This window comes from Dendrobates tinctorius, unplaced genomic scaffold, assembly GCF_039654945.1.
Source record: "Dendrobates tinctorius isolate UK_male_01 unplaced genomic scaffold, ASM3965494v1 ptg000056l, whole genome shotgun sequence".
NCBI classification, from domain to species: domain Eukaryota; kingdom Metazoa; phylum Chordata; class Amphibia; order Anura; family Dendrobatidae; genus Dendrobates; species Dendrobates tinctorius.
Window position 1 is genome coordinate 12,301,211 of NW_027361724.1, and position 15,008 is coordinate 12,316,218.

General features: G+C 41.1%; 1 protein-coding gene across 1 annotated transcript in view; it reads left to right on the forward strand.

Moving 5' to 3' along the window:
* Positions 1-183: 183 nt before the first annotated feature.
* PPP1R1C (protein phosphatase 1 regulatory inhibitor subunit 1C) overlaps positions 184-15,008 on the forward strand; it is an 82,996-nt gene continuing 68,171 nt past the window's right edge. The window contains exons 1-2 of the mRNA XM_073577495.1: positions 184-669; positions 2,724-2,784. Coding sequence (XP_073433596.1) covers positions 589-669; positions 2,724-2,784 — 142 coding nt within the window. The 5' untranslated portion in view covers positions 184-588. The remainder of the gene's footprint in view (positions 670-2,723; positions 2,785-15,008) is intronic.

Here is a 15,008-nt window from a genome sequence, read left to right on the forward strand (position 1 = left end):
ACAATTAATATCAATTTGTTTGCCTTGTACAAAAGATGATGAACCTTTTTGTGTAAACATCAGGACACGCCAAAAGTGGTGGCCTAGATCCACGGCGCTGCTGCCCTCCTCATATTCTGATTTGTCACGATCAAATATTAATGGTCCATCAGCAATACTCGGAGGGAGCTTAGATTGCACTTCTGAGTAGACTGTTAGTGCTGTACGGTGGATCTATCCACTTTTCCAAATCCCAAGGCTCTAGGCCGTTCGAGGCTAGCGCTGCATTTTCAATTAAGCTCTGAGTGAATCCCTGGCATGTGCAGAAGCAGGACTGCTGCACAATTAGCTTATTGTTCTTTTAGCTTTGTGTGGAGAGGATCTGAAGGACTGAAGGAGGAAAAAAAAAAAGGCGAGCCAGTTACAAGAACTGCTATTGATGTGGAATAAGGGAGTTGCTCTTTTCATGCGGCAGCACTTGATAAGACCGAAAATACAGCTATCTCCATACTGCATAGAGGGTCATCTTAAAAGCGTAGATACTTGGACTACTCGGCTTTATCGGGGGGGGTGTCAATTTTTTTTTTCTTCCAACACCATCTGTGCAAAATGGAACCCAACAGTCCTAAAAAGATCCAGTTCGCCGTGCCGTTATTTCAGAGTCAACTGGATCCGGAAGCCTCAGAACAGGTAACATAGATAAATAAATATATATTAAAATATATATTTTATAATGTATTTATATTTATTGTTATTATTACCTTTATTGGGCATTTATTTATTTTTATAGCATATTAATGCGTAAATAGTAATTTTAATCATTTACATTATGAGGAACCGGGTCATTCATGTGCATGGTGCCTATGTATGGAAATCAGTAGTTTCATCGATCTAAGTAGTTACTACACAAGACCATGGACACATGGACATTTGAGGTCTATGATTTCCTTTTTTTCTCCTAGAAATGGGAAAAAAAGCAAGAAGGTGGAAGTGTGAATATATTTTCTTACGGAAATGGTTTCCTTTGCTAAGAACAAATCCAGTTTTTATTTTTTTTTTTAGAAGTCTCAAGATCCTGGACCACTAGTAGAGCCATGTAGAGTAGCCTGTAGAACATTTTGTGGTCTAGTTATCATAACATGAAAAAGTGTTTTCTATAGTGATGAGTGAACATGCTCCGGTGAGGTGTTATCCAAGGGTGCTAACAATCAGACGACCCCTGCATGTGGTGCAACTGTTGAACCGCCGCGAGACATGCAACCGCGGGGACTGGAACATAGTATTCGAGCACGCCGAAGACGCTTGTTTAGCCCCCGAGCATGGTCAGATAATGCCTTATCCCAGCATGTTTGCTCATCACTAGTTTCCTAGAAAGAGAACAATATTGTGAATGGTGTATAAAATAGGATTATAACACAACATCGGGCACTGGCATCAGTTTACCTAGAACACTGCACTTATTAGAGCACTCACTTACAAATGGAAATTTCCATTAGCGCTAATCTAGTTCAAATGTCTGGTGGTGGTACGGACGCCCGCCCGCTCTTCACGTTGGAGTAAGTATGCTTACATGTCCAACAGTACAATACTTTCTCAGATACCGAAAACCATTTCCCACGTCTCGTTCGCTGCTTTCATAATTTAGCCCAAAAGCACAAACTATATTACATAAACCGCAGTGCTGATCTCAGTCAGGTACCAATCAATTATTGGTGTGTCTTGGGTTATAGTTTGTTTGTGTGTAAACACTGTAACATCCCTTTACATTTTAATTTAAAACTCCATGTTCTCTTTTCGGCAAAAAAAAAAAATATTTTTTAATAATTTCTTTTTCTATAAACCTATTTTTATATAGGAAATGTTGAGAAAAAACAGAAATGGAAAAATAAGTATTCTTTTCTGTTTTTTATATATATTTTTGTTCAAAAAGTATACATAAGCCTTAAAAAATATATATTTTTATTAAAAAATGCCAAAAATATATTAAAAAACTAAAAAAATTCAGAAAAAGATATATATAATTTCCTTTGCTGTCGTTTTATATATTTTTCATAAAATAGATACAAGAATATCTATTTTATTTAATTTTTTATGTAGACATATTTAGACAAATATGAAAAAATATGAAGAACAGAAAAATATTTTTGTTTATATTTTTTGATATAGATTATAAAAATATATATCAAATATTCATGAATACGTAAAAATATAAACTGAAAATAAATTATTTATACAGTATATATACATAATTTTTTTAAACTTTATTTTTAGAAAATCGAAAGTGACTTTTTTTTTTTTTGTTTTTTTTCATTTAAAGGAGTTGCTGTTTCAGAAATTAAACCTACTTTGTAGATTGGAAAAAAAATTCTCCTTGCAGTTTTTAAAATCTGTAGTGAATATTTTTGGTCACCTTCCTCAGTTTCCTGACCCTTGTGCGAGTTATTTTGAAAGTTGTTTTGTTTTGATGTTCATTGTGGGGGAAAAAAGAGTTTTTAAAATCTCTTCTTGCTGTTATTATATAGTAAATGTGGATGAGAAGTATCATCCAAAATATTAGAAGTTTTAAGATAATCAATGACTTATGAAAACGTTAATTGCGACGTAACTTTAACCATCGGTAAGGGGTTAATTTAAAGGGGCCACCATTTTGGGAGGCTATTGAGGGCGATGTGCGCCGTGGTCTAGGCGAAGGGCCGCACGTTTCTGGGGACATTGCTGACATTCAGTGTCTATGTTTTAAACAGATCAGAAAAAGAAGGCCGACGCCAGCGTCTCTGGTTATTATAAATGAGCCATCACCGCCAGGTAAATGTCCTGTTGACTATCACACAAGGAATCTTCTAATATGCGCAGATCTGGTCGCTCCATCGGGGTGAGAGCGTCCCGCTTCCCAATGCTGTCAGTTGGATTGAAATGGTGCCTTAGGATGTGCATTTGCTTGTTGCTTATAATATGGCGTTTTTTTTAATTGTTTATTAGACTTGTGAAAAACAGATGTCAGATATGGAAAAATAAGCTAAATGTCCGTCTGATTGTGCATATGATGCATACACAGCTAATGCTATTCTAAAATATTTGTCATATCTTTCTTTCCTTTTATGCCGTTTCTGTTATTATTCAGCGCAGATTTTACTTCTGTAGTGTGAAGGCAGAGCCATCATCAGATTACACAATACAGCTGCACACATAATGGTGAGATCTCTTTGATCTGATGAGGCTGGAGTACTTTGAAAATCCACTTAAAAGGGTTGTCCTGAACCTTTACAGTGATGGCCTATCCTTTTAGGGATGAGCGGACCCGTTGAAGTTCGGGTTCTGGTACCCAAATCAAACTTTAGTCGAAAGTTTTGTTTGGATACCAGAACTGTACCTAAGCTTTGGAGCAGGAAAATATTCTATCTGTCTTTTACCGGACTTACTCCGGAACTCCGAACATTAAAACGGACTTGCGGGAGAAATTCAGAGTTTATCACGGGACACTAAATGTCCGGTACAAACCCCGAACTTTTAAGTTCGGGTTCGCACATCTCTACTTATGAAAGGTCATCAATATATTATCGGTGTTGGATTGACACCCAGCACTCCTGCTGATCAGCTGTTGCCAATGTAGGGGAGGCCAGGCGTGTTGGAGCGACACCCAGCACTCCTGCTGATCTGCTGTTGCCAATGTACGGAAGGCCAGAAGTGTTGGAGTGACACCCAGCACTCCTGCTGATCAGCTGTTGCCCATGCAGGGGAGGCCAGGAGTGTTGGAGCCATACCCAGCACTCCTGCTGATCTGCTGTTGCCAATGTACGGAAGGCCAGGAGTGTTGGAGCGACACCCAGCACTCCTGCTGATCAGCTGTTGCCAATGTAGGGGTGGCCAGGAGTGTTGGAGCCACACCCAGCACTCCTGCTGATCTGCTGTTGCCAATGTACGGAAGGCCAGGAGTGTTGGAGCGACACCCAGCACTCCTGCTGATCAGCTGTTGCCAATGTAGGGGTGGCCAGGAGTGTTGGAGCCACACCCAGCACTCCTGCTGATCTGCTGTTGCCAATGTACGGAAGGCCAGGAGTGTTGGAGCGACACCCAGCACTCCTGTTGATCTGCTGTTGCCCATGCAGGGGTGGCCAGGAGTGTTGGAGCCACACCCAGCACTCCTGCTGATCTGCTGTTGCCAATGTAGGGGAGGCCAGGAGTGTTGGAGCGACACCCAGCACTCCTGCTGATCTGCTGTTGCCAATGTAGGGGAGGCCAGGAGTGTTGGAGCGACACCCAGCACTCCTGCTGATCAGCTGTTGCCCATGCAGGGGAGACTAGATGTGCTCAGATGTGGCGCTATATAACACAGCTCCATCAGCGATATAGTGGCCACAGCCAGGTACTACACATCCGCCTCCTGTTAAAATCAACTGCATCTGAGCACTCTTGGCCGCATCTGAAACAGCTGATCAGTGGAGATGCCGGATGTCACACCCCACCAATCAGATTTTGATAACCTATCCTAAACATAGGCCATCAATGTAAAAGTCCTGGCCGACCCCATTTAAATTATGTTATCCCCAAAAAACAAATAATCCTCTATTTAATGACAATGAATGTGTAGCAGAGAGGCTCCTCCAGTACATTCATGATGGGGGCTGCAGAGCCCCGATTTCTAGATCACTGGGCGTCCCAGCAGCCAGACCCTCAGTGGTCAGCAAATTGTGCAGTATACTTTAGATATGAGATAGCTATGGGGTTTTTTTTTTAGAATAACACTTTAATAATGGGTGTTTTTATCCTATTTAATGGGTGTTTTTATCCTGCTAGTGAAATGGAATCCAGCTGGATCGGTACTCAGAAAATGCTCACTTTAATATAAGGATTAACCAGCCATTTTTAGGCTATGTGCCCACGTTAGCGTTTTTAAACGCTCAGGAAACTGATCCCCTTCCCAGAAAACGTGCGTTTTATTTCCGCGCGTTTCTTGCGCGGTTTTTGCACAAAAGACGCGCGTTTTTGACGCTTTTTTCTGGGCGTTTTCTGGGAACATTGGAAAAGACTAAAAACGCTCAGCAATGCGGAAATTAATGAGCATGCTGCGTTTTTAGCCACTAAGCGATTCCTGAGCATTTAAAAATGCATGCATTGGCACAAAAAGCCAAAACCGCATGAAATTTAATGTGAAGCTTCTTTTAAGCGTTTCTGCAGCATCAGAGCCGGCACAAACGCTGCGGAAATGCTTAAAAAAACGCAACGTGGGAACACGGCCTCGTATAGATTTTCAAAGTAAGTATACCGGCCTCATCAGGTCTCTGAGATCTATTTAATTATGTATGTAGTTTGTATGGTGAAATCTGGGGACAAATTCACTTTCACAAGCAAGTTAGTTGCTGTTGACAGATCTTATCAATTTGTGTTGCTAAGGTCTCATTCAGGGATCAGTGTTTTTTCTTGGACGCCAAAAAACCGACTGATTTTTATCACTGCTTTTAATTGGATTTTCCTAAGTGCTCGGTCATGGAGTTTGTGTTTACCCATCAGTGCTTCATTAGTGATTTTCTAGCATGCAAAAAAAAAAAAAATATGGGAAAGCTACTCCCAAAAAACTGGATGGCTCACGGATTGCATGCTGATGGCATCCATGTGCTGTTAATTATTTTTATAGACCCATAAAGTTGAATGGGCGATTTTGATCCGTGAAGCCTAAGAAGTCATTAATAGTGATAAGCGCATGTGCTGGGGTGTAAGGTGTTATCTGAGCATGCTCGAGTGCTAATCGGGTGACTTTAGCGAGCTCGAGAAATGGTCGAGTCCCCGCAGCTGCATGTCTCACAGCTGTTAGACAGCCAATGTAATAATGAAACCAAGGAGGGCACTACCAAATAGAAATTAGGGATCCTCCTGCAGTCAGTAAGAGCATGCACTGGAAAAAAGTAGAAAAGCTACTGACCAAAGAAAGCAAGGATCACCAGAAAATATTATAAATTTTTATTGGACAACCATAAAAATCACCATATAAAAACACTTAAAAGTCATAAAACATGACAAGGCATACACAAGGCTCATAATAAAGCCTACAAGAACATCCCCCACATAATAAGAGAAAGGCTAAACAGTTTAATATAGTATGTAAACCAATAATAGGTACTGGACACAGATTATAAATTCATATGGTACACTAATGAGGGTTTAAAGGTCAAAGTGTAAATAATATCACCATCCCCTATCTATAGCAACAGTGATAATAACTATTTGCCCGTAAAGGTAGTACATCAAGATACTATGGCGGTGTACAAAGGCATCTGAGATATTCACAGAACAAATAGTGAGCAATGAAATCAATAACACACAATTGGCAAAAAATGCCCTGAAAAGCGACCAATGAGTTAATTGAGATAATCGCAGTATAGGGAAATACCTTGGAGTTTTGTCCATAACAATAAATAAACCGTGGTTCTAATGAATACTAGCCATATCCAGCAATACAGCGACAGTGCGGAAAGAAATTAAAGACAGGCTAAGAGAAATCCTAGATAAATGGAGACCATACCCCGCATCACCTAGAAATAGAGAGATGCAATGTACTCCTGCCTGCACCATCCTGGTAACCTACATACATGGGGGAGCTTGTGGAGTGCCCGACGCATGTCGCCACCGCAAGGTGGCTTCGTCAGGGGCTGGAGAGTGTGTGCAATGGAAGTCCTATAAATATATTCCATAATAAACATAATAGATTGCAGCTGTGGCAAATTACCTGATCGGACGCATTGGATGGAAAACACGAGGACGCGCCGTCAGATGGAGACCAGAGGCATGACCCGTGACACAACTATACTTCCGGGTAAATGCACGTGAGTTCATTGGAAGTGCCCGACACGGCAAATCTTACTGCGCGTATGCAGGAGAGATGTTGTCACAGAAACCAAAAGACGCTAGTATTAAAGAAGGTCACATTCTCGTACAAGTATAGCGTGCAGAGTCATTAGACATATGTGACATAGCAATTCACCAATGCACAAGTGCAGGGAGAAGGTTATCACAGAAATTATAAACGCTATTACGTTGAAAGATCCAGTACTCACATAATATTAAATGCACGTGAGTTCATTAGAAGTGCCCAACATGGCAAAAAACCACTGCGCATGTACTATGTGCAAATGAAGCGGTTATTTTCTGTGCGTTAGCGCATGAGTGTTGGATTAATTTTCCCAACTTTAAATAACTAGCGTACTACATCATTCATTGCTTGAATATGCAATATTTTGTTTGAAGTCTGATTCTAGCGCATGCGCAGTGTCAACTGGCTACATTAGATTGACTTGAAGCAACAGTGTCATTGCTTGTGTACTAGGTGTATCTATGTATAGGAACATTAGCGCATTTCCATCCTTCAATACGTAATTTTTCGATCATGAAGCCTCTTTTTTGTAGGCGGTATCTTCTTTGCGCAACAAAAATGTTTTCTTACTATCTAATAAATGTATGTCTTGTTTATATTGCATTATCGCTGTCTCTCTCTTCAGAGATAATAAGCCTATGCTTTATATTTTTTCTTCTTGGATCATTTTACTGGTGCGCTGGATTTTTTTTAAAGTATCAGTGTCTATAGCTACTGTGATGACTACTCTCCCTGCACCTGTGCAGCGGTGAAGAGTCACGTCACACAAGTTCAATGACTAAGCTTATTGTCAGTGAAATGGGTCAGTTTATCAAAATTCACCTGGGAAGGCGTCTGACCACAGATGATGATATAGTGTTTAAAAGTTATTCTCAAGTTTTTTAATGGATAAAATTGTAAAGTGCTGGTAAAAGCATGCAACTTTGCAATGTATTACTTTTTAAAAATCCTCTGTTTTTAAGAACAGAGGCTTTTTTTTATTTTTTTTTATTCACCATTAATTGCCTAGGTTACTGCCACCTCTGCAGTCTATCAGCAGTGGCCGGTCTCCTACGGCAGTACTTACAAACTCTTTGTTATAGAGATTGCAGATGGTGCTTTGCCGCTGGCTGATCTAGCCAGATTCTGTATCCCTACACTCCTCTAATGTTGCAGAGGCAGGGGTGTAGTTACAATAGGTGCAAGGGGTGGAATATCACCCGGGCCCTAAAGCCTAAGGGGCCCAAAAAATCCTTTTCTCCTATACGGAAAGACCACTAATATTTAGGACTTTCAATAGTTGAGGCCCCCATTGGAGCTTTTGCATTAGGGCCCATGAGCTTCATGTTAGACCACTGTACAGAGCTTCCTGTGCTGCAGCATTGTAGAGAGCTCACAATTAGGAGCAGCGCTGCCGCCATGCCACCAGCCCGAATTGTCAGGCGCGCATCGCCCCCCGGCAAACAGGAACCTGGGAGATGGGGGAGCTGTGCAATCATAACACATGATGATAAAACCCCTTTAACAGGCACTGAAAGTAGTAAAGAGAAGCACAAAAACACAATAATTAGGGTTGTTCATACAAATACTCTACCTGTGAACTGTTTTCAGGAAGCAACAAGATCGTTCTTTTACACCGGGCGGGGAAATACCAATATACCAGTAGGCATTCATTATTGATAACGCTATATATATATATATATATATATATATATATATATATAAATAAAGTTTATACATTAACGAGCAAGTTTTATCCTTACTGTTTATATAATTACCATTGTTGGAAATGGCATAAATCTGCCAATCTGAGAAATGGACAGATGTTTAGAATAAGGAAAAACCAGAATTTATTCCAGTTTATCAATGTAAAACTCGAGAAAGGCCCAATGTAACTCAAGGGTTATGTATATATAAAGTAAATACATTATTGAGCTGATTTCTGCCTAAGAATATATTAAATCATTCAGTGGTGGCAAAGTACATGCCTAATTTGTTACCTTAGAAGACATGTTTCGACCCCCAATGCTGACTGAAATGATGGACTTAAAGGCAGTCTGTCAGCACAGAATGACTGTTCAAACCACGCTCGGTGCATCATGGCGGGGCCAATCATTTAAGGACACCTTCCCACCTGCTTGTTTTCCATGTCTCTCTGCCCTTCTCTGGCTCTACGAAGCCAGAGCTGTCGATCAAAGAAGAGGGGGTTGGCGATAGATGGAAATCATGTATGTGGGAAGGTGTATATATAAATGCTTGCACCAAGCACCTGTACTTGGTTTGAACAGTCATTCTGCGCTGACTTTAAAGGGTTATTCCCTTCTCAGCCTTTCAAGGCTGAAATAGGTGTTGCTCCATCCCGTCCTGATGACTGAACGTGGAGCACAAGGGCAACTATCCAAACCAATTCCATCAATTAGTGCGTAGGTGCCGAGAAAGGTCAGAGAGGTCCGGCGCCTGCGCACTGCAGTAGTCTGCTGTGCCCTCAACAGGGCAGAGTAAGTACGCCTGTGCAGGAGCCGTGGCAGAAGTAAGGAGGAGGATGTCATCGCTAGAAGATGGGAAGCGCCGGACCGGACCGGACGCCGGGGTGAGTATAATCTAACTCGTTTTTTTATCTTTCAGGTTACATCCAGGGCTTATCTACAGCATTACAGAATGCTATAGATAAGCCCCTGATGGCGGTGGCCACATCTCATATCGGAGAAATGAGGAGACAGATTCCCTTTAATTATTTGTTTAATCCCTTCCAATCCCTCCTTTTATTATGCACTTGGTCTGGAGAGACCTCAGAACATAATAAAGCACTTTTTTTTTTCTTAGAGGGGTGGGCAGTGGGGTGAGTTTTGACTCTTCCTGGTTTGCGGACCATAGTTGCCAGTCCCACGACTAATGTGCGCATTCCCTTACTCTTAAAGGGGCACCGTGCATCTAGTAAATGCTTTCAGCTTGTGGCTAAGAGATATTTAGTATAATTAGTACACCTGCAAGATGGCTCCCAACAAGATGCTGGGAGTCATCCTGCATATAAGACTGCCTCTCCCTTAGGGAGTCACCAAGCAACGAGTTGAGTCATTAGGTTGTTGGTGTTCTACGAGTGAATAATTAACAAAAAAAACCTGCAAAGGCTTCCTAAGCATTTAAGAAAGTCCCTTAGTCTGTTTCAGTAGTTTCCACAATCATGGGGAAGACTGCTGACTTGGCAGATGTCCAGAAGGCAGTCATCGACACATTCCACAAGGAGGGTGAGCCACAAAAGGTTATTGCTAAAGAAGCTGGCTGTTCACAGAGTGCTGTGTCCAAGCATATTAATGGAAAGTTGAGTGGAAGGAAAAAGTGTGGTAGAAAAAGGTGCATAAGTAACCGGGATAACTGCAGCCTTGAAAGGATTGTTAAGAAAAGGCCATTCACAAATTTGGGGGAGAATCACAAGGAGTGGACTGCTGCTGGAGTCATTGCTTCAAGATCCACCACACACAGACGTATCCAGGACATGGGCTACAAGTGTCGCATTCCTTGTGTCAAGTCACTCACGACAATAGACAATGCCAGAAGCATCTTACCTGGGCCAAGGAGAAAAAGAACAGGACTGTTGCTCAGTGGTCCAAGATGTTGTTTTCCGATGAAAGTAAATTTTGCATTTCATTTGGAAATCAAGGTCCCAGAATCTGGAGGAAGAGTGGAGAGGTCACAATCCAAGCTGCTTGAGGTCTGGTGTGAAGTTTCCAGTGATGGTTTGGGGAGCCATGTCATCTGCTGCTGTAGGTCCACTGTGTTTTCTATCAAGACCAAAGTCAGTGCAGCCATCTACCAGGAAATTTTAGAGCACTTCATGCTTCCCTCTGCCAACAAGCTTTTTGGAGATGGAAATTGATTCTCCAGCAGGATTTGACACCTGTCCACACTGCCAAAAGTACCAATACCTGGTGTAAAAACAACAGTATCACTCTGCTTGGTTGGCCAGCAAATTTGCCTGACCTTAACCCCATAGGGAATCTATGGGGCATTGTCAAGAAGAAGATGAGAGACACCAGACCCAACAATGCAGACGAGCTGAAGGCTGCTATCAAAGCAACCTGGGCTTCCATAACACCTCAGCAGTGCTACAGGCTGATCACCTCCATGCCACACCGCATTGATGCAGTAATTGATGCAAAAGGAGCCCCGACCAAGTATTGAGTTCATTTACTGAACATACATTTCAGTAGGCCAACATTTCAGATTTAAAATTATTTTTCAAGCTGGTGTTATAAAGTATTCTAATTTACTGAGATAATGACTTTTGTGTTTTCATAGGCTGTAAGCCATAATCATCAACATTAACAGAAATAAACACTTAAAATACATCATCATGTAATGACTATATAATGAGATTCATTTTTTTGTATTGAAAAACTGAAATAAATTAACTTTTTGATATTCTAATTTTGTGAAAATCACCTGTACATGATACGCCAACACACTGTGAATAATGAAATCATGAACTCCAATATTGCTGTAAACGTTAAACTAAAGGTACTTAGTGTTTTGTTTTTTTGATTAAACAGCATAAATGCCATACAACCACGTCATGGTGTACCTAAATATGGATGTTCCCTAAACACTAATGTCCTACTTCTCCAAGTGCCAAAACCTGCAATTAAAATCTTGTGCTCAGCACACCTATCCACCCATCTTTCCAACACAAGATTTTAATTGCAAGCTACACCTGGTCTACCTTCACGCCTCATTCCGATGGGGCTGGTTTGGCACATGGGGAGCTAAGACAGTAGTGTTAGGGATCATACATACGTAGGTACACCTTGACGTGGATGGATGGCTTTTGTGCTGTTTGACCAAAAAACACTAATCGTCTTACGTTTTTAACATTTGCAACAGTATTGGAGGCCATGTACTCGTTAGTCACAGTGTGCCGACGCACCATGTATGTATTCTGTATATTGGCCATATAATGTATTGGCCCAACAGTACATTCATTTAATGCTAAAAGTGTGCGAGTCCTATGTTTTCTTCTTTCTTTTTTTAATGGCCTCTCAATCATTCGTGTAACCAGTATCCTGCTTTGCACTGGTGAGTCGGACATCTGAAGATGGGTATTTCTTCCTTTTTGTATGAGTCTCTGGTTTGGCTTACATATGTACATATGCTGTATGACTTGTCAAAGGGTTATTCCCTTGATCCACTGGATAGGGAATCACTAATCACTGGGAGTCCGACTTCTTAGACACCCCCCCCCTCAGCAATCCCAAAAATGAGGCTCTGGAACAAGCATGATTTTCCTTTAAGACTGTTAATTGAACTGAAAAAATGGAAATCGTAGCCAGCTATTTATTGTTACCATCATCTAGGAAGCATTTTAGCAGCACTGTAAATTTATAGGAATGGAACATGTGGTGGTTAGCCAGTTGTTTTCCAGTTAAGGCCACATGCGTCCCGACTTAATGTTTCCATTGGAATATCACTATGTTCCACCGATATATAATGCAGAACACTACAAAATTATTTTTTTGCTGATTTACAGAAAGCTGAAGTCAAGTTAAGGTTAGCGATATTTTACAGTATGAGAATAAAATAACCTTAAACCCCGCAGTCAATGTTAGCATGCTCCCTAAAGACCATGGTCGAGCCTTGTATTGTGTGAATTGGCCATGCGCCAATTTCTGAGCTTTTATCCTTGGTGCTCTGCTTCCTCTTAATATTTTATGGCTGACAGTCGAATCTAACATCTTACTGTAACTCAAAGGAAGTTGACTTCTTAGAAGCAGATGAAAAAAAAATACAGCGCTCTGAGTGGAAACAGGTTTTGTTTTGCTTTTTTTCCCCACTTTTAATTCTTTAGTTGTTTACTGTATATTTAGCATTTATAGATGTTTTCCTTTTTAGCTCCTCCCATCTTGGTGTTTTACATTTCAAAAGTATTACATTTGGAGTGGTTTTGGAGATATTTCCTTTGTATTTACCCTGCATTTGCAGTCATCAGCTGATCTGTAGCTGCATCAACCCTTTCTTACACTTTATACTTGTAGATTTGGAAGTAGTGATGAGCGAACGTGCTGGGATAAGTTATTATTTCATTACGCTCGGGTGCTAATCGAACGACTTTGGCATGGTCAAATAATATGTTTCATCCATGCGCTAGCATGTTTCGTGGCTGTTCGACAACCCCAACAAGTACAGGGATTGCCTATCTCTTAACTCATAGCAAAGCCGCTTTGCTATAAGTTTACTGATAGGCCTCGCAAGTGTGAGGACCCGTGACGTGTGTTACGAGCTTGCATGTTTTGGCCAAAATATCGACCAATGCCTCACTATTTTTATCTATTTTGTGCACTATATTTTTCAGGGTGCAGACAAGCCCAGTACGTTAGGTCTTGTATACAGGGGTGTTTACATTGGGATGCATTGATTGAGTGCTGGCGTGACTAATAGACTGAGAACCAGACACTATGCATCACCCTATGTGAAAAGCGCCCTTTACAGGCCTTTATTGTGCAAATGTATACTAAGCAGTCACCCCTCCCTGAATGTGTAGATGGTGAGTGGCTATCTAGTTAGCATTTTGCACCTGTGTTGCCAACATATTGCTATATGGGCTGGCTGCATCCTGTAGTGCATTTGTTCAAAGACCTGGGCAGGTAAGCAGTGCTGCCTTTTTTCTGCTGTTTTTCTCATTGCCTATCTCTGAATGTGTTTTGTGGATGTCGAACTGCTGCGAGACATGCACCTGCGGGGACTTGAACTTATTTTTTTTAGCATGCTCGGTTAGCTATTTGAAAGCCAACAGTGCAGACCACAAATTAAATTCCATTTGTGTCCAATCTGACACTGGAATTATTCTTGACCATGGCTAAATTAAAATGTCTTACCCATAAAATAGCTCAATATTAATCTGCCGATGCTAATTTTTTTGTGAGTTTCTTTTAATGGTGTCAAAAAAGTTCCCCCCCCCCCCTGTAATATCTATTCACTTATTTTGGTTGGTACTCCTTAACCAACTATGAATATAGACCACCCATAACTTTATTGTACTTTCCTTGTGCCACTACAAAGGCAAGTGCCAAAGATGTGTCATATTCATACCAGGTAAAGACTCTTCCATGTCGGAGTTATATTAGTGATGGGACTTTGGTGCCTTGAGAGTTAAAGATGGCTTATATCCTGAAAAAAAAATACAACTGTAAATGAACTTACCTAACTGGTACAGCTATGTGTGGGCAGGGAAATGTCATAAAAGGTGGCAGAAATTTCTAACTGAATAGTACACATCTGCATTTAGTCATCAATAAAACTATTGATTACTGAATCCCACTGGCCAAGTTTTGGCAGCAGTAGCCCTAGTGTTTGGTTCATGGCTCCTGTAGTATTGAGGGAGATGTTTTGATGTGCTTCTTTTTCAGGACAACCTTAAGTAGGGTAGATGTAAAAGGTCTACCTACCCAGACCCAGCCTAGCAATCTGCCCTACCTGTCAGATGCCTACTGGGCTGCCGATACGCTGGACCACTTGGGCTTTTCATGTATAGAGCAGGTACAGTCCCATGGGCCAAATGCAACCTGACAAGTGGTTTACTGTGGCCCGCAGAGCTGTCCAGGAGATGACAGATTCCTTTCTCCTATATTCAAATGTATTCGTACCGCGCCTACCTCGTATCTTTGAGTACATTTAAATACTGTGGCTCTGGGTCAGAGGCATAGCAGCTCTTATCAGCCGCTGCCCCCACATGTAGCATTGTGATGGTGCTAGAGGCAGTGTGGGGGGTATTTTTCATAGTGGCAGTGTATGGGTGGGGTGGGGACATAGCTGGGCTTAATGTTTTTCTTTGTAAAAAAAGAAAAAAAGGTATCTGTCTTGCCACCCTACCCCACAGTCCAGACATATGAAGGATGAGGGAGATTATTGTCACACATAGTACATAACCGGTGTTTTCTAGAAATTTCTGCAGCTTCTTTAATGTTGCTGGGACAAACAGGTGTAGTTAATGTCATTGTTGGGCCAGTGTTCTATAGTATATTTTTGGAATTTTTTTTGTACCCTTCTCCTGACTAATTACTTTCACCAATGAGATCCTTTTGCTGTGTTGTAAGCTGTTTACGGACCATGGCTTTTGATGTAAAATGCAACAAAGAAAATGTCAGGAAAATCCTACTAGAACAGCTAAACTTTATACGGCTTTAATCAAAATCAC